This window comes from Tarenaya hassleriana, unplaced genomic scaffold (assembly GCF_000463585.1).
Source record: "Tarenaya hassleriana unplaced genomic scaffold, ASM46358v1 Cleome34, whole genome shotgun sequence".
Lineage (NCBI taxonomy): Eukaryota > Viridiplantae > Streptophyta > Magnoliopsida > Brassicales > Cleomaceae > Tarenaya > Tarenaya hassleriana.
Window position 1 is genome coordinate 335,127 of NW_010966542.1, and position 26,581 is coordinate 361,707.

General features: G+C 40.4%; 5 protein-coding genes and 1 pseudogene across 13 annotated transcripts in view; 2 read left to right on the forward strand and 4 right to left on the reverse strand.

Annotated features, from left to right (window-relative positions):
• Positions 1-58: 58 nt before the first annotated feature.
• On the reverse strand, positions 59-11,212 carry LOC104821651 (chromatin modification-related protein EAF1 B-like). 8 transcript variants are annotated; one of them, XM_019203468.1, is made up of 23 exons: positions 10,871-11,212; positions 9,858-10,096; positions 9,686-9,740; positions 9,505-9,602; positions 8,048-9,425; positions 7,821-7,940; positions 7,408-7,620; positions 6,861-7,052; positions 6,599-6,679; positions 6,414-6,471; positions 5,828-6,339; positions 5,669-5,722; positions 5,208-5,256; positions 4,611-4,720; positions 4,442-4,498; positions 4,280-4,360; positions 3,754-3,891; positions 3,537-3,653; positions 2,943-3,043; positions 2,672-2,863; positions 2,240-2,594; positions 385-1,998; positions 59-287 (listed from the first exon to the last, which is right to left on the reverse strand). In XM_019203468.1, exons 2-22 carry the CDS (start codon positions 9,995-9,997, stop codon positions 574-576), a joined length of 5,526 nt encoding a protein of 1,841 aa, XP_019059013.1. In that variant the 5' UTR covers positions 9,998-10,096; positions 10,871-11,212; the 3' UTR covers positions 59-287; positions 385-573. The 8 variants fall into 8 exon arrangements, with proteins under 8 accessions (XP_019059013.1, XP_019059012.1, XP_019059010.1 ...); XM_019203467.1 differs by having other exon boundaries at positions 2,240-2,585; positions 2,660-2,863; XM_019203465.1 differs by having other exon boundaries at positions 385-2,004; positions 2,240-2,585; positions 2,660-2,863; positions 9,858-10,043; positions 10,871-11,211.
• A 1,379-nt stretch (positions 11,213-12,591) lies between these two features.
• Positions 12,592-14,810, forward strand: LOC104821655 (RPM1-interacting protein 4-like). Its single transcript, XM_010552593.1, is given in 5 exon segments — positions 12,592-12,761; positions 13,437-13,874; positions 14,162-14,263; positions 14,266-14,343; positions 14,577-14,810. Coding segments are annotated over 5 exon segments (654 nt in total). The 5' UTR covers positions 12,592-12,755; the 3' UTR covers positions 14,607-14,810.
• Positions 14,811-14,910: 100 nt separating this feature from the next.
• On the forward strand, positions 14,911-17,570 carry LOC104821654 (annotated as a pseudogene).
• Positions 17,571-17,679: 109 nt separating this feature from the next.
• On the reverse strand, positions 17,680-20,242 carry LOC104821653 (oleoyl-acyl carrier protein thioesterase 1, chloroplastic-like). The gene is made up of 7 exons (XM_010552592.2): positions 19,791-20,242; positions 19,286-19,419; positions 19,077-19,190; positions 18,751-18,846; positions 18,557-18,644; positions 18,400-18,468; positions 17,680-18,207 (listed from the first exon to the last, which is right to left on the reverse strand). The coding sequence occupies exons 1-7, from the start codon at positions 20,151-20,153 to the stop codon at positions 17,926-17,928; spliced, it is 1,146 nt and encodes a 381-aa protein (XP_010550894.1). The 5' UTR covers positions 20,154-20,242; the 3' UTR covers positions 17,680-17,925.
• A 1,213-nt stretch (positions 20,243-21,455) lies between these two features.
• On the reverse strand, positions 21,456-25,022 carry LOC104821656 (putative G3BP-like protein). 2 transcript variants are annotated; one of them, XM_010552596.1, is made up of 11 exons: positions 24,884-25,022; positions 24,284-24,364; positions 24,052-24,189; positions 23,519-23,807; positions 23,136-23,401; positions 22,859-23,036; positions 22,640-22,755; positions 22,491-22,550; positions 22,302-22,365; positions 21,925-22,077; positions 21,456-21,836 (listed from the first exon to the last, which is right to left on the reverse strand). In XM_010552596.1, the coding sequence occupies exons 2-11, from the start codon at positions 24,335-24,337 to the stop codon at positions 21,700-21,702; spliced, it is 1,455 nt and encodes a 484-aa protein (XP_010550898.1). In that variant the 5' UTR covers positions 24,338-24,364; positions 24,884-25,022; the 3' UTR covers positions 21,456-21,699. The 2 variants fall into 2 exon arrangements, with proteins under 2 accessions (XP_010550898.1, XP_010550897.1); XM_010552595.1 differs by having other exon boundaries at positions 22,640-22,758.
• A 799-nt stretch (positions 25,023-25,821) lies between these two features.
• Positions 25,822-26,581, reverse strand: part of LOC104821657 (putative ER lumen protein-retaining receptor C28H8.4) — a 2,936-nt gene continuing 2,176 nt past the window's right edge. The window contains exons 4-6 of the mRNA XM_010552597.2: positions 26,378-26,458; positions 26,120-26,247; positions 25,822-26,025 (exon numbers count right to left, since the gene is read on the reverse strand). Coding sequence (XP_010550899.1) covers positions 25,986-26,025; positions 26,120-26,247; positions 26,378-26,458 — 249 coding nt within the window. The 3' untranslated portion in view covers positions 25,822-25,985. The remainder of the gene's footprint in view (positions 26,026-26,119; positions 26,248-26,377; positions 26,459-26,581) is intronic.

Genomic DNA, 26,581 nt, shown 5'->3' on the forward strand with positions numbered 1-26,581 from the left:
AACATACGCCTCTACATAACTGGGTTTTCCCCCCTACTCTCCCAACCCAAAAGAGGGAAGACATAGAAAGAGCTATGATGCCAAAGTGGTAAATTTACATTGATTGATTTTCCAAAATGGACCTTTTTTTTTGTTGGGGAAAAAATATAAATGAAGTTGCGCCCATCTCCTTACCTTCACCTCTCTCCCTCTCTCCTCTATGTTACAAAGAAAGGCTAAAAAGACCAGTAAGAATCATCACATTCTCCCATCATCCACTTCAAGTTAGCATTCTCCATCTGCAAGGGCTTCAGCATTTGCTTATCCCGTGTTAGTCGTTATTCTTATCCGTTCATAGGTTGTGTTCGGGAAAGAGATTTGGTGGAAGAGAATTACTGTTGGTACCTGTACAATGTCCATATACCTCGGAGGACTTCATCCGCATCGCTCTCTCGTTCCACCTTTGTGTCAGGAGGGGCATGGACCATAACATTTTCTGTGCTCTGCTTGTGATGGCAGTTCCTTCTGTGGCTGCAGCTATGGCCGCTCAACAACAGAGAGATGTTTCTGATTTTCTACTGGCTGTTGCTGCTGCTATTGCTTCTCCTGCTCAGACAACTGGCTTCGCTTTTGTATTGATGGCCCAGATTGTTGTGGTCTTTGAGTGCCGGCCTTAAGGTCATGACTAGGAAAACCACCAGGTAAGTGTTCCTGACCTATTTCTTGACCCGACTTTGGTACTGGTTCACTCCCAGCTGAATCCGAATGAGAGCCAGTAACTACTTTAGATGCTGCAGTGTTTTGCACAGAGGAATCGGACAAAGGTGTTTCTGATGCCTTCGGGGGAGAATTGGTAGCTGGGGAAGCAGCTGCTCTCATGTTAGGGTTTTCGATACTAGGCTGAGGCGGCGGACCATCCTTTGTATTCGCCATCTGCGTGGCATTGTTCACACATTGCGGATCACGTGGAGTAACTTCAGTTTGTGATTTCCTCGATAAATCAGAGTTCCCCAGATGATTATGTTGAAGGATTCTCTGAGCAGCAGTCATTTGCACTTGATTTCCCTGCTTCTGGGTAACTGAGGGAGTAGACATCATGGATAAGGTCTTACCTGGGGTCATTGGCGAAACCTGCCCTTGGATGCTATTATCCGCATTCTTACGCATCGGCTGAAGTTGCTGGGACAAAGGAGATGGAGCACCGGGAAATGCTTTTGGCTGTTGATGAGAAAGATTTGACGCTTGCGAAGGAACCAGCGGTTTAGACTGCTGATGTGTGCTCATGCTGGGCCCGTTCGATGGCTGAGCAGGAATAGATGGAGCCATGGTGGGTTCCCCCTTTTCGGTAGCCTGTATTGCAGTTGCAGGGCCCATAGAAAGACCATTTGGGTTTGACGAGTCAACAGAGATATTCTGTTGCATCAGGTTTCCTCTTCCCATTCCCTTCAAGAGCTTATTCTGCTGTTGCCGCTGGTGCAGGTGCTGTCTCCCAGACTGCTGAAACTGTTGCTGGAGTTGCCGCTGCCGTTGTTTTCCAGCCTGACTGTTCACCCCGGAAGGACCAGACTGAGTATTCCCACCGAGAGTATGAGGTGGCAACTGAGGTTTCTGTGGGGTCTGTTGTGCCGTGGCTGGAGGCATTGATGGTGAGACAAGTGGTTGCATTTGAGGACTGTTTTGAGGGGAGGAAGAGATTGGAAGAACTTGAGGTTGAGGTGATAGATGCGGCATTGTAGCACCAGAAGCTGGAAACTGCTGCTGCTGCTGCTGCTGCATATACCGCTGATGCAAATGCCTTTGACGAATTGCATATGCTTGCTGCTGCGCTCCAGTTGCATGTCCGGGGCTCTGGGTATGAGGATGATGAGTGTTTCCAAGCACGTGTGTCTGCTGTGAGGACATTTGATGCGGCTGAGAAAGATGGCCTGGATAGGTCTGGAAAGGGGGAGTTGTCTGGCTCGTGAAACCAGAGCTCAAACCACCGAAAGCCGGAATCCCCTGACCATTCCCTTGCGTAGCCTGCATCTGAAACTCACACAGATCAGTTTTTGTTTTTTTTCTTCAGTTGTTTATTAGCTTATTAAGGAGACAGGTCTGAGATATCGTAACAGTACTGAGCAAAAATTGGAAGACTTGAAAATCTACAAAGGAAACCGGACTGGTGGTCCTATTCGCTCCACTCGAGCCCATGGTTATTACCACCAGGTACCAAGTAATACCATCATATGTAGCAGCTGAAGACAGAAACCGAAGAGCTCACCCGCATCATATGCTGCATAGCTTCACGAGGCCTCAACATAGTGTTTCCTTGAGAAGAGCCCACTCCAGAGTGAGTATTTCCAGTGTTTGGCATTCCCACCGTACCAGAGGAAAGCATGCTGCCAGAGTTTGGTATGGTTGATGAGCCCATTCCTTGAAGACCAGGCCTTGACAAAGGTGTCGTCCTATTCGGTCCACTCGGGCTCATGGCATTACCACCAGGTACCATACGGTGTCCATGAACAGCCCCCCCAGCTGTCGGCTGCTGGTTTCTTCCAGACAACATCTGATTATATTGGAGACGGTGTTGCTCGTCAACTGCCAAAGATACTCTAGGTACATTGAATCTACCATCCCTGAAACATTAAGATATCATCCACCGAAGGAAGGAATGCAAAGCAAAACTTGAGGGAAGACGCACAAATGCAAGCACCTGACAGAAGCACTGGCTGGACCAGAAGTCGTTGACAAGTTATTACCGAGAACAGCTCCAGATCCAGATGTTGACGGGTTTGCTCCAGAAGAAGGAAGCCCTGATGTTCCCGGATTCAACATTGGCAAACCTGGATTTTCAAGGGGAAATACATCTTGACCTGAAGTCGTCGCATCACATAGATCGAGGGGCCTTTATCCAGAGAGCACCAAAAGGTTAGAATTGCAGCAAGCAAATAGGTGATAGATGAAGTTAAAGAAACATAACTTACGTGAGGATACTTCCATTCAGGTTATTTGGGAATACTTGAGAAAGAGCCATAACTTGAGAATTGTGGACTGGTACTATCTGCTTGGGATCCCGGGCATCGTTCTTGATGACAGATGAAACATAGTACCGCACATACAGAGGCAGAAACGAGAAAATAGGATCAGGGAATTACAAGTTTCGAGCTATAATACATACATCCTTCATATCCTAGTTAATGTAAGTAAAGATTGCAGTGAACAGCTTAGGCGCGCAACCTAATTATTACAGATAAAAATGGTGGAACAATTTGCCTTTCTCAGTAGAAGTTTCTTAACTCCTCATATTCCAAGTCCCGTGATACACATGCAAAGAATCAACTAGCTCAAGCCCAAAGCACTCATAAATCGAATTCCGTGTATCAGAAACCACAAAAGCACACAGATTCCTCTTAAAATGTACAATTTGAACTACATCACCCACCATCAGCTGCTGTATTTTACATGACATGCATACAGATGGTGGTTATGACTGTTGCCAAGCAAGAACTGATCGATTAATGCAGGAAAATGACAAAAAAAAGGGCATACGACAGATACAGCGCAATAGGTCGACCAACCTGAGTTCTTCTATAGTGCAATTTCTTCCCAATCAAGCAAATCTTCTCAAAATGGGACTTGAGGGTATCCTCCTCCATTGGCCCTTGCAAACGTTGGAACAACTGCCTAGCACTTCCCTGAATTATAGTGCAAATGTCCAGGCAACTAAAGTTTAACTAAACATAGACAAAGCTTTACCCAAATACATTTTATTCACTGTCTCAAAGTTGAGGAAACCTTCGGGATGCCTGGCAGTGTAGACGGATAGGACTGAGAAGTTCCCGAGTCTTCAGCACTATCAGCACCATCACCAGCACTCCTATCCATTAGAATCTTATGTCGTTCCTTGCATTCACTTGGATTGCGATATATACACTGAACAGTTGAAAATGAAGAGAACAAAGAACAAACATATCAATCAATCAGGCAACAAATCCCAGCATGGTTTATGTCTAGAATAGTGACAGCCTGAACTTAAGTGACATTGATGCAGTAAACCATAACCCTTGCTAGCATAGTCCAGAAAATGGACTCCCAGAGAGGAATTGAGAAAACAGGGTTCTGAGGCCATGCTCTACTTCATACTTGTAATACTGAAGTGGAATAATTTTTATAGCTTAATCGAGGATATTAAGCTCTACACAAGTAAGTAATAAAAACAAACAGAAACAACAAAAATCAAACCAAACCAACAATCTATTCATTTATAGATCTTCTACCGTGTCAGACTTGTTCAGGAGTAATCCAAAAAACAGAGCCTTACCTTAATTTTGAGAGCGCTGTTCATTGCATCACTTATGAGCTCCCAATTAGGGCCCATATCATGCACCAGAACAACAAGCGCCTAGAAGGTGAATAAAAAGAAATCAGCCATCCTCGAAGCAACTAACAGAACAAATGGAAAAGACATGTAACAAATTAAAACCTGATCCTCAAATAGTGACCATGGATTTCCAGAAGAACCTTGTTGACCAGAAAAAATCTGCATATATTAAATTTCAATTTTCAAGAGAGATATCCTATAGCAAGCCACATGACAAACGAGCTCGCAAATCCCAACATAATAACAATAATAATGATAACAATAATAATACCTTCAGGCCTTTTATTTTTTTGCCCCTATCACGACCTCCAATCAATTTAATAAATTTGTTAGAGTTGGACATATTGCTCATCTGAGATACTGCAGGAGAGGGTATCGATCCTGTGACAGGAATAGAACTGTCAAAATTATTCTCTGCCAATTGCTTAGCTATCTTCTGTTTCTTCGCACTATGTGGCCCATACAGACCTTATACAATCAATTTAAAAATGTTACGGGATTTATAGACGACATGCATATACATAATCATAGAAAGCAGCATCACGAGGACTCTGACAGACCATCAGTACCATGTAGTTTCCAGTAATAGTTACATTAAAATCTAACCAAAAATTACTCAAGCATTTACTTTAATAATTACTTAATAGTCATCATTTCATTTGTTAATAGTCAGTGAAAATGAAAGATCCACAAATATTGCTCTCGCCAGTTTCACACTTTCTCCAGAAGTGGTTTCTAGAGCAGTGATAATCTTAATTAAAATTATAAGGGAGAGTGAAGCTTCCGATTTCCCCCTTCATCCAGGCTACTAGAAAACTGCTTTAAGCAATCATGCATCAGAAGCACAAAGGGGCAATCAGAAAAGTACCATTCGTATCAAAATGATTAGCCTCTGGTCGCTTCTTCCAATGATCCTTCTGCCAAAACAAGGGAGGAAGAATTAGGTTCCTCTCCAGAAGGTCGGTCACCCCTTCTGGAGTACACATATCCAACTGTAATAAACTAAAAAATTGCATAAAACATCTTATGGCCAGAAATATTAAGCAGTCAAAACCCATCACACTCCTCAATGAATCGATGATAAAAAGAAACAGAAGAGAGGAACTTCAGGTATTTCCATTCCAACTGCAGCATAATCTCACAAGTCACGACTCCAAGCAGCGGGCAAAACTTAAATATCAAATGGTACTAGAATGTAGCACGACTGTCACTTAAACAAGCTTTCGTCAACATTAACTATCAACACCATATATGAGCAACACACCAACACAAGGAACTTCAGGCATTCTTCCAATAAATACTTAATCTCAAGAATTGTGAGCATATTACCTGTTCACCATGGACTGTTGAATCACGATGCCAAGTCTGATCATATCCAGAACCCTGCAACCAAAGGGAAGTGGAGATCATAAAATGACTCCGGGACTGATGATGAACGATTTCCAGGAAAAGTTAGTCAGATACATGCTGAAAGATATTGCATACTACCAGATGAACTTTCTTCTTCTTTTTAGGTTTTCCAGAAGTTTCAGCCATGTCGTAAGCTAACTGCCTCTCAAAGTTCCCACTTGATTCAACCTCTGCACCTTTCTGAACCATAGATCCACCATGCAAACTACTTTCTTCATCCTGAAATGAACTAGTGTCGCCACTATCTGTCTTTAAGGGCACTTGTAAAGTTCCAGCTGTAACACTGCCAAAAGGGCTAATCATCCTCTGCCTGGAAGCAGTACGCATGCGCTTCGTAGGCACTGAACCAACATTTATATTACTCGCAGGCCTTTTCCCCATCACTGTTGGTTGACTGGACCCACCTGCGTAGCTGCCATATGGCAAATCAGCTCCAATATCATACAACCGAGCAGAATGTGACTTCATCAAGTTCTTCCTTTTCTTGTGGCTTAAATTAGATGATTTGGTACATTCAAAAGCTCCAGGCACATAATAGGTGCTCGTTTCTCCTTCATCGTCATCATATGCAATGGTATTGTATCCTGTAGCTGCAGTTGGAGACTAAATATCAGTACAAATTTGCCAGCATGCACAGCTTTAACAACCAAGATATCATGTGTACCTCCTGCAGCATCATAAGCAGATGTCTCAACCTCCTCCTGCATGCTACTTCCAGATTTCTGGATAAAGGGAGAGTGCTGTTAGATATATTCAGAAACTCATGCATGCATATAAGAAATATACACCCATTTGCGTAATCAAGTTCAAAACATGAGAACTTCCAGCACTTTAAGTGTTTTCCCATACCTCGCATCGTGCGAGATGAGATTCAATAGACTTTCGGTAGGCCTCCATTGTACCAGATGGAACTGAATAAAAGAGGCTTTCCTGCACGACAAAAAAAAGCATGGTGAACTACGTCAAAATGTGAGAGCTCTATACAACAACATCAAATGATGTTGATCTAGGCTGACTTAGAACTTTTGTTGAATGACATCATTCAACATAGATTTTCTGTAACATCATTCAACAAAGGCTGCCAAAAAAAGAAAAGAGAAGTCTTCCATACTTCTGTAAGTTGATCATCCCAAGATGTTTCCAATATGCCTGGGTCGCACAAATTGTCAGGTGTTGATGGTGCTGCTGCTTGAAGATGGGAGGGAGAAGAGTTGCTATACTTCAAAAATCTACGAGCATATTCTTCGACACCAAGAGTTGAACATTTTCCACTGTTCTCACACCCAAACTCTTTGCTAGTCTCCTGTAAATGATCACAGCATTACTTAGACAAAAGAAAATAATTCTAAAAAATGAAAAAAAAAAGAGCAACAGAACTAGAGAAAGCTCCAAGTGCTAATGATGTTGAATTGGCGCAACTGGAAAGATGCAGCATGTCAATCATAGGAGGGAGAAGTCCACAACATTGTATCTCCAGCCTTCTACCAGCCATTACAAACTTAGAAATATGCAGCGACAGAACTTCTCAGTGCTAAAAATTCTTCAGACAGTAAACTTGTGTGGGTACCCCTCAATCAAAAGTTTGAAAAAGGAAGGAATCGCATTATCGTCACCATCTAAACGCCATAACAGGCAGTCCTTTGGAATCAACCCATTACCTTATCAGTATTTCCATTGTCATCAACCAAACTTGTTTCCTCAAGCTTCCCAGGCAGCTCCACACAACACCAGAATTGCAAGACGGCATTAGCTAGGGTAGAAGCTAATTTTTTTAGCTTCCCATGCTGAATTTTTTCCTCAAATCTCAATTGAGAAGTAAAGGCGATTCGATGGCAAATTTGAGCAGCAGCAGTCATCTTCCACAGGCGCTCCTAGAAAAGAAATGAAGAGAAAGAAAGGTCGAACATTTTCAGTTTTCTTCACTCAATCAAGATACAAAGTAAGCAAAATGCCAACATACTCAGGGATGGGATTAGCAGTAGACAACATAACAAAACACAATAAAGAAAGTGAAGCACTTCTCATTTAACTAGTTAAATTCACATCCCAAAGTTAAGCAGCTGTTACATACCTGCGCAAAATCATTTGCCAGCCATATCATTTCTTCAAGGACGAAATCCCACTGAGATTTTATACAGACCTCCACCGGTACTGTACCAACAGATAACTCAGCAATTCTCTTTCTCTTTGCCTGTTAATGTGCTATGTCAGACATAAACTCTGAAACAAACCAAGAATAATAAACTTTTTTCCAAGCTGGACAAATTAAGATCATCAAGCCCAGTTGAAAAAGACAACCTGTATAACCCGTGCCTCCTCGAGGATTGAATCCTCCTTCACGGTATCTACCAAGATCGAGCCACCTTCTGAATCAGGTTGATTTTTTGATACTGTAATATCAGCTCCTGAAACTACATTTTTATTAACTATGCAGGAACTGGTTTCAGCTGATGCTTCAGGCTTTCCAGGGCACAAATGGTCACTGGAAGTGCCAACTAAAACATTACTGACTTTCTTGTCATTTTCGAGTACAACCAAGTCAACATGTTGCTTTCTTTCTGTTTTATAAGAACATTTCTCATCATTTTGCAACTCAAATGTACTTCTATGACTTTGATTTTCAGTTATGACCAACTTTCTTTGGTTTTCATCCGCAGAAGTCCCCTCATTAGCAACAGCAGTAGTGCCACAAACCTCATTCTCATTCTTTGTATTCACCGTTTCACCAGCAGTTTCATTCAGCAACCCCTCCGCTCTTAAAGTCTTCTGCATAGCGATTCCGTTGGAGTCAGCTTTGCCCACTTCATGGAGATCCTTCTCATTATCTACATCTACATCTACATTGTTAGCAAGAGAAGACTCCGAATGTAACCCTTCTGTCCATGAAGCTGCGTTATTTCTTAAGTTTTTTTTCTCTCTTTTAAAACTTGCAAGACCATTCAATTGGGTCGAGTTAGTTACTTGCCCAGTTACTGTTTCAGCTTCGTGAGACTGGACTTCTGTACTGGCAGGAATTGCCTGAACCTTCTCTCCAGCAAGATCAGCCATTCCAGAAGCCACAACTGCAGAATTTTCCCTTAATGTAATATCTGCTTCATCTGTCAGCGGGCTACTTTTTGTGCCAGCACTCGTCTCTTGCACAACCGGTACATTGTCCACCTCATAGTTTAATGGATTGCTGGAAACTACATTTTTCGAATTGATGTTACCATTTGAAGTTTCAGAGCTTGGACAAGACATAGAAGGCATATGCCTCTCCTTCTGGTTAGCTGTTTCAGGTGTTACAACCTTTCCATCCACTGACCCTCTGCGAACAGATAGAGAGGTCGCAAGACCACCACGATTCTGAGCTAAATCTGTTGAATTTGATCGTGTTGACTCCCGGTTTATCTTTGATCTGTTCCTACGAGCATAAGGACGAAAAATGGCAGAATCTTCCCTTTCCTTGGAATTCTGGTTAGCGTTTGCTTGGGAGGACCTCTCTGATTCGGTTCTGTTTCTCTTATTAGAAGTTCTTGAATTTCTTTCTCTTTCAAGTGGTTCATTTTCCCCATCAAATAGTAAAAGATTATCAGCTGAATTGGGTTCTGAAACTGTAGGAACTCCAGGTCTACCACTACTCTCCACAGAGTCCCCATGTGGTGAGGCAGTCAAGGCAAAACTATCTTTGACTTCACTGTGGTGAAGACGGGTAAAAAAAATTATGAGCTAATCCATGGAATCAAAACAAGAAATTACTACAAACAAGAAAATACCTGCTTACTAAATGATCTGCCTGATGATCGGTCAATGACGTGGACTGGACGCTTTGTGAAGTTGTATTGCCAAATTTGAAATCCAAGGGGTTGCCACCCTATAGTAGAGAGGATAATAAATTCCAGTCATAAGCTCCAACTCATTCTTGAAAGGAAAAAGAAAAGAGATCATTTTTCATACCTTCTCAAGAAACTCCAACTCTCTTCTTCTTTCTTCACGAACGTCATACTCTTGCCTGTTGAAAACAAGTATTCATTAACCATATGAAATAATTGTCTAACATATTTGCACCCAAGGTAGAGGTTATGTCAAGAAAGGAAGGAAAAAAGAAAAAGCGGTAATTGCATATTACCTTAGATCTGCCTGAGCCTTCTCGATTGCTGCTAGACGTGGTGATGTTTTGACCCCAATACCACCTCCGCTGTCAATAACTCCTCCCATGGAATCAACCTCAGCATTTACTAGGACAGATCCTGAAATGCTTCCATGCATCACCACCTTAGCACAAACGAGCTTCACTGTCCCATCAATTCAAATTCTGACAGAAATTGATGACAAGTTCAGAAGTATTTCAGTTGACCTGCAAAGATACTGAAACCCAAGCTAAAGTACATCTGTTATCACATCAATTCAACTTTTTTTTTTATCAAATCAACACCATATAACCACGATTTATTAGTAGCTAAGAGCCAATTCCAGATAAACTGTTAGATGTCACAGTAAGACAAAATTCAGTCACGCCAGTAAGTGAGTTGCCAACAAAAATAAAAAAGAAACATAGCTAAGATACCTCACGAGACCCTAGTATTTTTTTAACCTATAACGCCAACTTCTATAATGATCCCTCTATGAAGAACATCATACCTTAGGAAAGTAGCATACCATGACAAGATCTAGAAATAAAAATAGCATTGAACCGAACCACACAATCCAGTATACGCAATCACTTTTTTGCACTAAATTTTAAACCCGAGTTGAGCTGTAGAAGGAACTCCAACAAGTGTAGACTCGCGATGGGAATTTCTGAAGCTAAAATTGAAAGTAATCCGGCATCAGTAGAGACTACAAGCAGTGGAAGTTGAACATGATCAGCTGAGTGGCTAAGAAGGCGTGCCCACGAACTTTGACGTCAAGTAAGCACATTTCAGAGCTAAACGAGCACAAAACAGGACATTGCAGAGAAGAATTCTCAGCGCTCCATCATAATTCATCATTAGAAAAGTCGAAAAGAGAGAATCCGCACCGCGTAGACCCAAAAACTAGCCCAAAACTCCCCGAGACATCCAAATCAACAGGACCTCAAGTAAAGTTGGACTCTAGGGTTTCTAAAGAAGAGCAAATGCGAAGAGAATCCAGTACGAGTACCTGAATTGGACGTGGAACGAGGAGAATGCAAGGCCACGGCACAAAACAGAGACAAATTTACGATATAATTTGTGATTTTTCTCTCTCCTAGGGTTTCCGCCAACAAAAACCAACCCCCTTCAAAAGCTTCAAAATCACGAAGACAAAACCAATTCCGCACGGAAACAAGACACTCCCATGAAAATGGAATCCATTAATTCACCTCGCGAGATTCCTAATTCAGCTATTCCTCCATGGAAATTCCTTTCAATTTCTGTTTCCCTCGCGGAAAAGCTTCTTCGCGTATCGTTTTTTTCGTTCTCTCTCTCTCTCTTCGATGCACTATGCGACTCTCTCTCTCTGAGAAAGTGGGCCTGAATTTTTCTCGTTGACAACGAAGACGAATAAGGCCTCTGTGTATTGGTCCTCTTTGGGCCTTTTATAATTTTGGCATTTTATCCAATCGGTTTTCGGACAAATTATTTTGCATGGGGTGTGAATATATTGTTCCACATCTCAAATATTGTATATTTGTATTTTAAAATTCCACAAATCCGTATGTTTTGTGAAATATAATATATGGTTGATTCGATTCAAGAGAACCTATTTTTTTTAAATAGATCGTTCTTACAATATTTCATGTAAACATATATTATCTAAAAGAGAGAACATTCACCCTAGGTAGGATTATCCCAAAAGGATGAATAAGAATATCATGAGGAAAATATATAAAATATCCACACTAAACCAATGATATATTTTTTTTGGTAATCGGGTTTTCTGAGCCGAGACCCAGACTAATCATCGGGAGCCAACCATGTGATTTGAATTCTACGCTTTCTCTCCAACCTGAGATTCTGACTAAACCAATGATATTACTTGTTTACGGATATATATATATACATATAGACAAAAACTCCTTCGCTACAAGGTGGTCAAATAACCCGTATCCACTTATAAAAGGGGTATTTATATGGGTTTTTTTCAATTCTTTTAGAGATATAGTTAACGAAAATCTTACGAATTTTTAAATTATAAAAAAAAATCTTTTATATTCATGTATCAAAATAATATTCTCCTCTTCATTTGCATATTCCTTCATATTCTTAAAATTTAATGGATCTTAATAAACTTTAATCGAAAACAATTTTATAATCGTATCTTAATAGAGTTGTTCATATATAAGAAATTATTTTTGATTTCAAAAATTGATATTTTTTTATATATTAGATATATATGCTTTTTGGAATAATTATTGTTAGATGGATTTGAAATATATATATATATATATGGTTATTTATCCTAATGTAAAAATAAAATTCACAGGTGAAATTAATATGTTTACGAGCAGAACTTCCCTCACTTATTTTGGTTTTTGAACTTTTAAAAAAGCTATAGATGACATTTTCACATGAATATGTATTTTTCATCAAATGATATTCAATAACAACCACACAATACTTACTTCCCCCACGATATAATTTAAACTTTTAAATTTATAATTTTAGAAAAATAAATAAGAAACTAAACTATTATACTATGACCCTAAGAACCCAACATTATAATAATTTCAGTAAATGTAAATTTTTAGAAAAATGGCGCGTGGGATGGGAATAACAAAATCGAGAGATCAAGAGAGATCAAGAGAGAGAGAGAGAGAGAGAGAGAGAGAGAGAGAGAGAGAGAGAGAGAGAGAGAGAGAGAGAGAGAGAGGTGTATATATCACAGACCCGTGAGACTGATAACTACTAACCTCTCTCTCTCGCCCTCTCACTCTTCTTCCCTTCGTCTTCGTCTTCTCCTTCTCTCGCAAATTCCGTACACTTCTTCTTCTTCTTTTCTTTCACGTGATTAAGCACAATTACAATTTAGGGTTCATCTCTTCCATGCCCATCTGATTTGATCGATGGAAGTAAGTTGACTTCTCGGTTCTCCAAGTTTTTTTTCTTCTTTTCTTAATCTTCTTGTACTAGGTTTACAGTGCTATTTTCTGTTTGGTTGCCGTGAAGAACATGGAAACCCTGAAGAAAAAAAAGTTTTCTTTCCTTGGATGTTGCATTCTACTGGTTATTCCCCTCGATTCATTTCTGAAAAAAAATTCATGTTTCTCAACTTTTTGGGGTTTGATTGCAAGATATGACTCTCGCCTTTATTCAGATTTTGGATCACATGGCTCTCTAAAAGAAGAAAGTCTCCATTTTTGCGGGGGAATCCTCTAAGTCTCTATTTAGTTCTTCAGGGACAAGAAAAAGTTGAACCCTTTATGTGTTACAGTGAAATATGAGGCGTTTGATTCATAGGGAAGATCTGAAGAACACTGATTAACTGGCAATGATGTCTTGCCAGGTTCCTAGATGTTGCTATCAATTTCTTAAATGGGCATTCGTCGATGGTTGATCTAAGTGAATCTTTTGAACATACATGAGAATGTGACTTCTGTTATCTTGGTGTTTGATGTGTGTTCTTGTTTTGAATTCGGTGTTGAAACGTTGAAACTCTTGTATTTGTTCTCGAGAAGTTTGTAGAAAAAAAACATGTTGTCTTGAATAAATCTTTCTAGCTGATGAATTATTCTTCTTGTGGTTAGCGTGGAAACATTCCGAAATTTGGCAACTGGGAGAGTGAGGAGAATGTTCCTTACACGGCCTACTTCGACAAAGCAAGGAAGGTTCGGACAAGTGGTGGCAAAATGATAAACCCAAATGACCCGGAAGAGAACTCGGATTTGCATGCTCAATCCCTTCCTCCTCCTGCCAGACCAAAACCCGAGCAAGAGGAACCTGTCAGAAGATCACGTGAACAGATGAGAAGCCGGGAAGACAGTGAGTTTAAGCAGTTTGATAATAGAAGACAGGGGAGAACTGCTTCTGAGAACAACAGTTACGAGAGATCTCCGCTGCATAACCAGACCAGGTCTCCCGGTAGGAGCATTGGTACCCTCTCGCCTCTCCGGGATGGGAGCAAAAATTCATACGACGGCCATGGGAAATCAAAGCCAAGATCCAACATTAGAGGCAATGAAAGTGTAAAAATTTCACTTCTACTCCTCTCTCTTTTCTCTATTGTTTGTTATCTAAAACTCGACCACATTTACCAGTATGATAGCTTCATTAACATATATTCCTATCTCCACACTTCACTTGGAGTTGATTTTCTTCACTCTACATGTTCTTACACTTCTTGCCTCGTGACGATGAATGTGCATTAGTTCTGAACTCAGTGAAGCTATATGTTTTCTGTGTCTTGTTTGCATAGTTCATTCTGTTCTTTGAGGTTTCTTGCTAACGAATCGTTTTTTTCCCACATTGATAGCCTGATAGAGGTACGGTCGTGCCAAAATTTGGAGTCTGGGATGAAAATAACCCTTCATCAGCTGATGGATATACATACATATTCAATAAAGTACGGGAAGAGGGAATTATGAGGGAGTGGGAACAGGATCTACAAGAACTCCATCTCACCCGAGCAAGAAACCGCCTTCAGACAACACCAAGGTAAAGACATCTTTCTCTTCATTCGGGTTTCATTGTCGGAGAGAGAGTTCTCCTACTCATTTTACGTAAGAAAGAACACATAAAAGGCCGTATCGAGTTCTTGGTCTGTATTTTCGCGGGTCTAAATCTTGATCTTGATATCTTGTATCGTTGCGGATCACGTCCTGGATGGCTTTCTTGTCCAAGAACACCTTCAATAACTCGGAACGTGGTTCATCTTCTTGAATTTCCAGTGCTGCTGCTTTTTCTGGGGAGGAAAATGAGGAGAATTTTGGGTAAGGTTCTTGGCTCAGCTCAAGCTTAAGCCTCGAGTTTGTATATAGTATCGAGAAAATCGACGAAAATGTGGTGGTAATGATATCTGTTTATGTCTACGTTGAAGCTGCTTCGGACGAAACATAAAGATTAGAGAAATATATTTGTATCTTTGTTGTTTTGCATAGTCATGTAATTCTTTGGACATCTCACCTTTGTTCTCTTCCAAGAAGTTTTACCGTTTGATGCGAGCGGTTTGGTTGGAGCAAGTATTAGTGGCACAAGTCCGGTTCGGTTTGCACCGGTTTGGAGTTCGAACCGGACCGGACCAATGTTAATTTAACCGTTTCCAAAAAGTGCTAGCCAATGATAATTTGACACGTAAACATCTATTGAGCGTTGATTCTATATATAGATGATCCAACGGACGGTCCAGATGACGTGTTCAGATGAGCTGCGATGCACAGGATTCTTCGCCTCTTGTCCCAGCGCCAAGTTTTGGCGCTCGATCAAAGCTGGAAATTTCAAGTTTCTAACAGACAAAAATCAAACCCAAAGATGGAAAGATTCAAAATTTCTTAAATTTGAATCAAAAGTTCTTGACTCCCTCTCTCTCTATCTCCCTCCTCTTCGTTCGTTTGTCTGATTTGATTTTGTTGATGGAAAACGGAAAGGAAAGGGATCTGGAGTTGGTGTTTGGAGCTACTTGAAGACCTTAATTGGAATTCTCAGGTATTTCTGTTTTGGTTTCTGATTCAGTCTATCAGAGAGGAAGGAATCTGTTGCGTTACTAGTTTCATTTTCGCTTATTTTTTCAATTCGGTGAATTTGGGGTTTTCTTGAATGATTTGGGGTCGGTGCTCTGGTATGATCTTCAACCATGGTTCGAGGGATTTAGGGTTCTTATCAGCAGATTCTGGAAATTTCAGATTTGGGTCAACAATTTTGCGCGGGATCTCCTGTTTTTTTGTCTCGTTTTCTGAGTTATCGATTTGACAGATATGGTGAGAATACAAAAGGTCGAATCGTTCTATTTCCGGCTCCGAGAGTCGGTAACTTCGTCTTCTCAAAGCCCTCTTCTCATCTTTCCATCGGCATCAGATGTTGACTCTCTCTGCGCGCTCAAAATCATCACCCATGTCCTTGAATCTGATTCAGTCCTGTATTCTTGTTTTCCGGTGTCTTCTTTTCCAGAGATCCACAAATTTGCAGGGCCTGGGCTGTGTTCTTCATCGGATAATCCGGTTACCATTCTCCTGATCAACTGGGGTTGCCACCGTGATTTGCGGGTCACGCTTCAGTTAGGCCCTGCTGCTCGTGTATTTGTTGTGGACAGTCACCGGCCGATTCATTTGCATAATTTGAGTTATCAGAAATATCAGGTTGTGGTTCTTCACACTGATGATGACGAGCAGCAGGCAGATCTAGCATATGATTTTGATGTGTTGACATCGGCAAATGAGAGCTTTCAGCTACACTTAGACAGAGACGATGAAGAATCAGGCGATGAGTATGAGAATGGGAGCGACAGAGATGAAGAGGATGATCACCAGAGTAGCAGCGAGAATGAGGATGGCAAGGATGGGAATGATAATAGGTCGAGTAAGAGGAGGAGATTGCGTGATAACGAGAAGGATTTCAAGAAACTAAAGAGGGTTTATTACCAGATGGGCACTTTGCATGGCAAACCATCTGGATGCCTAATGTTTGAGCTTTCCCATTTCTTGAGGAAGAACACGAACGAGTTGCTATGGTTGGCTTGTGTTTCTTTGACTGATCAGTTTGTTCATGAGAGGTTGACTGATGAAAGATACCTTGCTGGTGTTATGGAGCTTGAACAGCACGTCAACAGTTCAGGAAATATAGACAAAGTTACCTCTGTGACTCTGAAAGATGGGACGAATATCTGAGCACCCGATTGCTCGAGAATTTCATACGAAGAAGAGCCGAGGCTTATGCTTCTTCAGGAATGGACATTGTTTGACTCGATGCTTTGTTCATCGTACATTGCTACCAAGTTAAAGATTTGGAGCGATAATGGCATCAAGAAGCTCAAGCTTCTTCTAGCTGGGATGGGGTTCGCACTAATTGACTGCCAGCAAAAGTTTCCATACATGAGTCACGAAGTGAAAAAGAAGATGAAAGAAGAGTTCGATAGATTCCTGCCAGAATATGGCCTGACAGATTTCTATTACCGAAGTTTCTTACGACTCCATGGATACAGCTCGAGGGTTTCAGCTGCGGATGTCGTCTATGGTGTCACTGCACTTCTCAAATCATTTCTCAGGTTGGATGGCTCCTCTGCATCAAAACAGTTTTTTGGTGAAGCTATGATGCTTTATCCCTAAACAATGTCCACAAGCTGAAATCTGGAAGGCAGAAAGCGATTAGGGTTCAACGGGCAATTCTCCGGCAAGGAAGTACAGCGATCACCAAGAGCGGATGCATCCGAACCGGAAGAAAATTCAGGTGGGTAAAGGTTGAAGATTCAGTGGATTCCAAGTACTTGGGTTATCCCCAAGCCTTGACAAAGTTCTGTTACTTTCTGATGGATGGTTTGAGAGAAAAGGGAGCTCGGATGAGACCGAAGCTTTGCACTTGCCCGTCAAATCGGTCCGGGAAAATTCTCATGGTAGTTGTGGTTGGGAAGCCGAGGGTCGGGTCAGTTAGAGGGAATGCATTTGGAAATGCATTCAGGAAAGCAGCACAAGAAACAGGAGCTGATTACTTCCACGAGCTCTTTGAGTCTTCATGGATAATCATGGATGCACCTTCTGTTAACTCTTTCATGATTAGATTAACTGAGAATCTCTGACACAATATTTTGTTTTCTTCATATTTTTAGCATATCTTTCAGATTGTTTTGCAGATTTAAGATTTGTATTGTTGGGTAAAACGTGTTATCGTGTAACTTTTTTTTTTAAAAGAATAATCTTTAGAGATTCCACTTGAAACATTAGGATCGGTGATATTCCGACCGGCTCTGTTTTCCCCTGTCTTAACTTTTGGTTGTAAAACCCAAATACTTCAAGTCCAGATATAATAATTCCATACAATGTGGAAACTTCCAATGAGAACATAAAGGCTGAACTGATTCTCATAATCTTATCGTAATAAATAGTTCTTTTGGCTCTAAGCCTAAAATTAAGACAGACAACAAAACATACAGAAAACTCAACAAAGGATTAGGTTCCATCTAACTGAAGAGCTCTTCAGAACTTAACACCAACAAAAGACTCTGCTAAAACTTCACGCAGAAAGATGGAAGAAGAAAACTCGGGGGCGGAAAGGAAGGAAACGGCTCGCAATCGTTGCTGCAGCTCTCGCTCATCTCGAAGACGGCTTCTTCTTCCGCCACTGCGTTCTGCCTCGGTTAATCTCCTGCCCATCTCCAGACAACCTCAGCAGATGCAAGAACTGTCTCCCGTCGTCGTGCCCCTTCTCGTTTGTCATGGTCGACCCATTGGTCCCAACGAGCTGCGAAACCGTTTCCTCCGGGATTTCGGGAGCAGTTAATGAATCCACCACGTCGTCTTGCTGGCATTCCCTTCGGTAATCAAGAGTTATGACCTCGAGCTCGTGTGTATCGATGATTTCTTGAGGAATGCTCTGTTATTACCATGGAGGAAGAAGAAGAAGGTAGTACAGTTCATTAGCTCATGAAGCATTGATTGTTGTGTCGAAAAAGGAGTTTCCCGGGCTTTTAACAAACTCTATTCTTAACGGTAATATCGGGAAAAACCAGTGATCACGCCTAAGAATAGTAATTACAACATTTTTTAACGTCTCGTAGTCACTGACCTCCAGAACCCATCCAATGTAGGTGACGTTATTGACATGCTGGTTCATGTCCAGATCAGCTCGCCTAGGCTGAATTAGCCATGAAAGGGGACAAGACAGAACATGATTAGGTCACAACTCATGAAAGCCAAGAGAATGAGTCCGAGAGGTTTTTCACCTTGAGTCCGAGCTTGGAATTCTGTGTCGAATCTTCCAGTTTCGGGATTTTCTGCAAGCTGCTGTTGTTCTCCTCCGGAAATGCTAATCTACACGATCAGGTCAACAAAAAGGTTAGGATCTCCATGCTCATAAGAGTAGCATTACTCTCAAGTACTCATCCGGAACCCGAGACAGATAGCATGGATAGTTCACCTGAGTTCCCGAGGGCAGAAAACCAAGTACTCGTCCCGAACCTCGTCCGTGACTTTCTGAAGCCGCCTCGTATCTTGGTTCATCATCACCCATTTGCTGAGATCATGAGGTACAATATCACAAAACACTCCAGCAAAATCCAAAGCTCATCAACTTCAACAAGCAAAGCAACTAAAAGACTTTCCATCCATAGCAATCCGGGGAGATAACAGTCAACATCCAAAACGCAAGAGAGTATGTATACGTAGAGTCGCCATGATTATTCAGCCGGGTTTCTTCCTTTGTCACAGTATATCTAGGTAATGGAAAAAGGATGAAGACCAAACCTTGTAGCTCGGCCAATAACTTCACCAGTGGCACAGTCCTTAAGAATCCAATCACGCCTCGTTCCGATCCTTCCTTCGCTTTGACACCACGTCTCTATCTCAATCACATCGCTCCTGTAACCAACCATAACATCGAAGAAAATATCATCTCCAACCCCTCGGAATTCAGACAAAAAAATGACGAAAATGAGGAAAACAATAAAAAATACCAAGCGGGGTATTTGTAAATCTCAATGTGCATTCTTGCGGTCACCCATATGAGATGCAATTTCCGCATGGTGGTGGTCGTGGCGAACCCATCCGTCGAAAACCCAACACTTTGCGCGTGGTTGCATCCGACCTCCTGCATTTGATGCAAAAAAGTCTCAAACTTTCCTTCACATCAATTCAATATTTCTCATATCTTGAATTTGGATATCTTGGATGTGAATCTCATTCGATGCGAATGAACACGGAGATGGAAGAAATTGCCCAAAGAATTGATTACTTCACTGTCGGTACGACAAACCAATCAGCAATTAGGAAATGACAATGAAACCGTCATGGAAACACAAGAAACTTGTGACATTATCTCATCCTACAGATTCCCGAACCACACGAATCTTTAGAGATTCCATGAATCTCGAAAGGAATATTAGTTTCCAATACCCTCGTGGCAAAATTCACAACGAAATCCAAATCCAGAACCAGAGACAAAGCAGAACAAAACTAGACCTGCAAGAGATTTGCAATTGTCTCCACAGTCGCGGTTTTGTTAATCCCAACTTCGTAGCATCTCACGATGAACTTCTCCTTGTACGACAACCCGTCCTCCGTCAAGCTGCCGAGCCGGAGCCGGTCCGCCAACGTACCGAAAGCCGTAACCGTACCCGATTCAGACAGAACCGGTTTCCCCTGATCCGAAGACACCACAGCCCGTACAGGAGACACAGCCGGAGCCCGTCTCGCCTGAGAACACGAAACGCCGTCGTATCTTCGCGGGAGGAGATTAACCGTAGATTTGGCCGGACACAATGGTCTGAAGCTCGGGAAAAAGCTCTGTAACTGGTCCGAAGCATTACACGAGACCTTCAACATCGCGGGAATTGTCAATGACAGGAAAAAAAAAAAAAAAAGAGATTATTAAAAAAAATCAGATGAGCATTTTCTGGGGAGAAAAGGGGGAAGTTTATTATAGGGATTGTGGCCGATGGTAACGAGGCGAGAAGGAAAGGAACAGATTTGGAATTGCCACTGAGTCTGGATGAAATTACGAGTTTGCCATTGCCATGTCCGAAGTCCCCAACCAACCGTTGAACAATAGCAAAGACGAAAAGCTCTGTTCGGACACGGCACGTGACTGCCCGTTTGTCTTCGCTATGAACACGTGACAAGATTTACAATTTAGTGATTTTTTTGGGGTACACATGCAAACGTCAAAAACAATAAAATAATAAATGTACATGCATGGAATAATTCAATTTCACCGATTGGATCAAGGCAATTACACGTTGGTGGGTTTTGAAATAATTTATACAAGGGATCATGCGAGAAATAATTTTTAAAATGTTATTAAATATATGGTTTTCCTGTTGCGGTCGAGTTTATTCATTCAATCATTCGTGACTATATATAATTATATATGAAGAAACCGAGGTTTCAACGATAATACCGGCTGTATAAATCATTACATTACATATTGCTCAATCTCCATTCTCCACCAGTAGATGTTCTGTCTAATAAGACATTCGATAAATTAAGGAGCAGAAAACAAAATAAATAAAGATTGGTTAAAATGCAGAAAACTATATTTCGAATTTTATTAAACAGGATTTACTTGCAATGCCTATAATATTTATTTATTCAATTAATTTTTATATTTTATTCCAATTCACTTAATTTATTTTTAAAAAAAATGTATAATTAATTAATCATTTTTAAATCGGATTCAATTCAAATGAAATTCGATTTTTAATATCCAAATAAAAAATTACACTCATATACCGTGGCACACCCGTGAATTCACGACAAACTCTTTGGCGATCCTTCATGTTATTACTAAGCAGTTTGTAATTTTGTCCATAACCCATTACTGCCAAATCATAAATCGCAAGTGACTTCAACAAAATCAATAAAGAGATTGGCCAAAAGCAAGTAACCAAAACTAGGAAGATTCTAAAGAAGAAGAAACTGCAACAACAACAAAAAGTAAGCACTTTTGTAACCTTTGGTAGGTCACCAATCCAATCTGCCCTACCTTAGGTTATCTTGGGCAGCAAGAAAAGTTCTCCAAGAAGAAGAAGAATTCTCCATGGTGGTGGTGGAGGATATGGGAATTCTCAAGGACTAACCTTCTGATTCTATCAAAGGCTTTCAAAGGTTTCACTCCAAGCACTCAAAGACGCCATGAAAATTTCCTTTATTCGGAAAAGTATAAATATAGATAACCCAACATTTAAAAAAAATATGGTACTCAATTAAAGGAAAAACTGTTCCATTAAGTCTAAAAAAAACAGATTAAAACCCAATATGGACTTGGGGACTGACCCAAACCTTAAAGAAGAAAAATAGTTCTTTCTATTACTAGACCCCCTCCTAATCTTTCTAAGAAATAATCTTACCACTTACAGAAGCCACAAACCTCTTAAGCAGCCGCGGTCACCCGAGGAGCAACGGATTTTGTCACCCCATTAACGTTATCTAGCCCGCCTCCACGCCTTGTACGCCCACCACCGCTGTTACCCCTTTGAAACCCGTCATTCCCACCACGTTTACTGTTATCTGAAATATAGAAATAAAATCAAATCTAAATATTATTATCTTATGGTAATCCTCCCGAATAGTGTTATCTTGTATCCCTAATAGTTACCTCCATAACCTCCCCTATTGTTTCCCCTGCTCCCATATTCAGATCTCCGGTTAAAGTCACTGCCCCGTCCATAACCTCTTCCACCTCCTCCATAGCTCCCCCGACTCCTTGCCCCCGAACCTGCACCATTGGACTGGCGTCCCCTTCCGTTCCCTGTGCAAAATCATAACGGATCCAGTTCGATGCCGGGGTTTTGATCCGGGTTGGCCGTTTCGGATTTCGGTCCGGTTATCTTTCAGATTTAGTTATTTCGGTTTTAGAAAAATAGAATTCAGGTGGGTTCAGTTAGGTTTCTGTTTAGGTATGGTTTGGATCGATTTTTATTGATAAAAATACCCATTTTTCAAAGAAATTGGAGAAGTACAAAGTAAATTTACCTCTTGAAGTTGATCTCTTCTCTTCAACAACTACACTATGGCCATTGAGCATGATGGGTGATGCCTGAAAGGCTCCAAATACAACAAAGTATCGGTAATAATGAATCAAGGATTTCGCAAGCAACAGGCATCCGATATCATCAAAGATGAGCATTTGTATACAGTTTTGCAAGAGACTTGGTTTGTTACCTCTATTGCACTTTGCACGGAATTTGCGGACTCAAACTCCACGAAACCAAAACAGAAACCCTGTAGCACAATCCTTGAAGAATAAGTACCAAGTAGACTAACACAGATATGATTTTAAACGATTGTTTAGTAACGAAAATGGGTTTCACCTTTTGGCTTCTCACTTGAATTCCATTGTCCCTAATAACTCCAAACCTCTTGAACTCATTCTCAAGCAAGGCTGGTGTTGCATCAAGCGGTAAGCCCTTTACGTAAATGGATGGACCTACTGCCATGAAAACATACAGACAGACGAGGAAATTTAAGAACAAAGGGCAATAATGAAATAACGACAGGATTAGGAATTAGGAAAAAAAAAATTTAAGTACCATCAACATCTTGATCATTCCCATTTGCAGCGGCATTCGCTACTGGATCTGGTTTTCCGGATAGTGGTGCCTGAGGAGGAGGAGCAGGAGTGGCTTGCTGTTCTTGCTTCTTTGGCTCCACCTTTGTTGGGGGTCCAGAAGGAGAAATTGGTGCAGCATTCTCTTTCATAACCTTCACCTATACATCAAGATTAAATACTAATCATATAGCAGAAAGCCTGGACCGGCACATCAGCTTCAGACAGCAAACCAAACACCCAAATATTATGTTCCTTACGATGGATGCGTACGATCTCTTTGGTGCATCTTCAGTCCTAGAATCGGGTTCCACAGCCTTCTGCAGATCGTTAGGAACTTCATGAACTATTTCAGGCTCTGGAACGTCTTCCACAGTTGATGCATGCCCAACCTCTGATGGATTGAAAACCTCGGGCCCATTATCAATACCATTTGACAACACATCCTGTTGCTCGACAGCAAGATTACCTCCCAAATCTTTCTCCTGAACATGATTATCTTGAATGTCTCGAACAACAGATGGATCTAGGCTCAAGAAAGAGTTATACCGACAGATTTATAATGGCTAGTTAGAATCAAACCCTGTTCCATAGCTTATCAAGAAAGAAAATACTCAAAGCATCTAAACTAGTTTCAACTCACCCGGGTATGGGTTAGAAGCAGCTTGGATGTCATTGGCAGGAATCTGATTTCCAAGTGAAATCGGGGCCTCATCAACATATCGGAACATATCATTCAAGACGAAATAGCCATTCTCCTGTGGAGCAAGGAAGAAAGTTTGTGTAAACTTCCTCCTGACATTGTCCTTCCCCGTCAGGTACCCAGTCACCAGTACAAGAACCCCTCCACTGTAAGATTCTTGAGTGTCCACCGATGTTATCTCTGCGCCGATTACTCCATACGCAAGTGACAAAATCTTCTTGTCAATACCCTGTTCGAAAGACATGCATAGTTAGGTACAGAAAAATTCCAAATCTCCCACAGTTTTCGTCAGACACAGTGAGAATTTAATAATTCAAGAAGTTGACACGAACATATATTTTCTGCCGCAAATGCTTTTCATCTTAACAATATAATGGAAGAAATACTTGATTGTACATTACTCGGGTGTTAAGACAACTTCAAGAACTTGGAAGTGTGGACTAAAAAGAAAAAAGAACAGATAGGAAGCTCACTTGTAATGTCGATGTGATGCTCATTATACCATTCTCTTCAGGCCGACCTAACTTGCTAATATCCTGATAAAATCTGTGAACATGCTCAGGAGACTGATGCAATATGTGGTAATACTGATGAACAAATGCATTTCCAACCTACAAAGATCACAAAAAAAAAAGTTCATAAAATGAAACCTGCATAAATCAGCACAAAATTACAAAGCTGCATCTCCTAAAAACTGAATCATACAATATCTGGAGTACAAGTTGCAACTGGAACTTGCTGAGCCACTAATGTCGCCATTGCCCACCGCTCTCAGGGAAACAAAACCTAGCATCAACACCGTTAGACCTCGTAATCAGTGATTAATGTTGGAATTTAATCGCATCCCCTGAAGAGAGCGCGTTGATTGAAGCATTTTAACGCCCGAAAGAAACTGAAAGCGAAATTTTATCAACTTGAAATGAGGAAAATCCCGGATCTGGATACAAATAAAAGAAAACCTTCAATTTCTGCAGAAAGCTCAACTGAACGACCGTTAAGAATTTCCGGAAGCCATGTTTCACAGCCATTCAACACCCAAAAAAGAAAAATCAAGGATCCGTTTGGGCTTAAATCAACTTGAGACTCTCAAATAGGTCATGGTTAAACAAAAACGCAACGATGATTCACACAAACAACAAAGGCAACCAGCTGAAATCCGAACTACAGAAGACCGATCTAAAGCGTCACAACACTCTGAAATCAAATATAATCTATAAAAGACGAAAATGACGAAAGGGATCAAGGATGCATACCTCGAAGAGATTTTGGCCAATAAAAACGACAAAGAAGACGAAGCAGGCTTACCTAGAATCTTCTCGAAGAAAATGGCGATGAACTCAGAGTCCGATCGACGATTCTTCGGTTCTCTCTCTTGCACCTCGCTGTCTAGGGTTTTTCCAGATGAAATCCCAAATAGGCGCGAGAGAGAGCGAGCGAGGAAGCGAGAGTCTCTGGAATTTATAATTGTTCTTATGAGAATTACTTTTTTACATTTTATTTTTTATATCTTAATTTTTTTTCTTTCTTTAATTCTATTTTAAAAACATGTTATTTTTTGTCAAAAAATATATTAATTTTCTATGTTTTTATGTAAAAAGGTTTTTCTTTTACAAAATGGGTTAAAAAATAAATCTACACTCAACATTATGATTTCCGTCGGTTAGATCGTTTTGCACTTTATACAAATATTCGTAGTTCACATATTTACCATTTGATTTTAGTTACCAAAATCTATAATAAAACTTACATAGAAATCTTAGAACACAAGGTCGGAATAATAAATATGTTATAATAATAAAAGAATAAGATAAATGTTGGGCTTTGCATTGGCACATAGTTCATATTTTTTAAAATATGATTCAATAAAAATGAGAATTTTCATGTTAAAATTGGATTCTTTTCTGAAATTTGACTAATTAATATAATAATCGTTTTCGTTAATCATATTAAACTTTGAAAATTACGCAAGAAATAAATTGAAAGGAAACTATTATTACGTGTATGTTTCAATTAAGGTAATATTTTAGAATTTAAGAAAAAAAAATAATTAAATATCTAAAATTTTGAATTAATATAAACTTTGAAAATTTTTAGTTTTCTAATTTGAAGGACAAAAGTATGCGTTGTTATTTATAAATTTGTGCCTTCCCCAAACATGAATGGTTGCACTTGGAAATAAGGGAAAAAAAAAATCAAGAAAATAGACACCAAATGTTTTTCATAAAGAATTTTTTCATTGAAGATAGAAATGAAGGAAAAATAACATGACTAGTTTTTTTTTTTTTTAAACCAAATTCTCAAAACAAGAAAGCAGCAGCAGCAGCATATCGTTGATTAGTGAGCAATGTTACTTGTGTGTTGCAGCAGTTCATAACAAAGAAGACCATGACACACACACACTCCAAATCTAAACCGGCATCTTCAACACAAGCTCTCCCTCCATCACGCTGCAAAACAGTTGACATGTGATTGGATTGTCTCCTACTTCTTGTAAGAAAATGACAAATATATATATATATATATATAGGCAGAGAAGTTGACCTTTTGACGTAGTAATAACAGAAATCGGATAGGATGAACGTTTGGACAATCTCGGCTAATAGAGCCATGGGGAACCACAAGTAGCCAGACCCTATCAACCATAGGTAGTGCCCTCTACTCTCGTAAACCTGTGCATTTCAATCAATAATTTCAGAGATATCATACATGTAGGTTGCCCATTTTGACGTCTACTTCAGTGTTTTGTCGAACTTAATTGTTAAGTTTCGAAGAACGGGAAGAAAGAAAGAAAGAACCTGCCTGGATAAGCCAGTGAGCACATGCCAAGAACCGAGCCATCCCGAGGGCAAATACGTAGTGAGCTGTGAATGGCTCTATCATCTGGAATGCGAGCAGAAAGCACGTCATAACTACGAGAACCGGTGATTTTTCGAGAATTTTTGCTAGAGAAAACGATGAGACTGCGTATAAATCGTTCAAGTATATATCAAAGATGATCGGAAG

What these genes read in the sequence shown, in the direction of transcription:
- LOC104821651 (XM_019203465.1), bottom strand. Translation starts at nt 9,997, where the DNA reads ATGCATGGAAGCATTTCAGGATCTGTCCTAGTAAATGCTGAGGTTGAT. An exon ending in AGTTGGAGTTTCTTGAGAAG is followed by an intron (nt 9,603 to 9,685) that starts GTATGAAAAATG and finishes TCTCTACTATAG; the next exon opens with GGTGGCAACCCCTTGGATTT. An exon ending in TGGCAAATGATTTTGCGCAG is followed by an intron (nt 7,621 to 7,820) that starts GTATGTAACAGC and finishes TTTCTTTTCTAG; the next exon opens with GAGCGCCTGTGGAAGATGAC.
- LOC104821653 (XM_010552592.2), bottom strand. Translation starts at nt 20,153, where the DNA reads ATGTTGAAGGTCTCGTGTAATGCTTCGGACCAGTTACAGAGCTTTTTC. An exon ending in ATTTACAAATACCCCGCTTG is followed by an intron (nt 19,191 to 19,285) that starts GTATTTTTTATT and finishes GGTTGGTTACAG; the next exon opens with GAGCGATGTGATTGAGATAG. An exon ending in GTTATTGGCCGAGCTACAAG is followed by an intron (nt 18,847 to 19,076) that starts GTTTGGTCTTCA and finishes TCATGATCTCAG; the next exon opens with CAAATGGGTGATGATGAACC.
- LOC104821656 (XM_010552595.1), bottom strand. Translation starts at nt 24,337, where the DNA reads ATGGCGACATTAGTGGCTCAGCAAGTTCCAGTTGCAACTTGTACTCCA. An exon ending in AGAGATCGTACGCATCCATC is followed by an intron (nt 23,037 to 23,135) that starts GTAAGGAACATA and finishes CTTGATGTATAG; the next exon opens with GTGAAGGTTATGAAAGAGAA. An exon ending in CCGTGCAAAGTGCAATAGAG is followed by an intron (nt 22,366 to 22,490) that starts GTAACAAACCAA and finishes GGAGCCTTTCAG; the next exon opens with GCATCACCCATCATGCTCAA.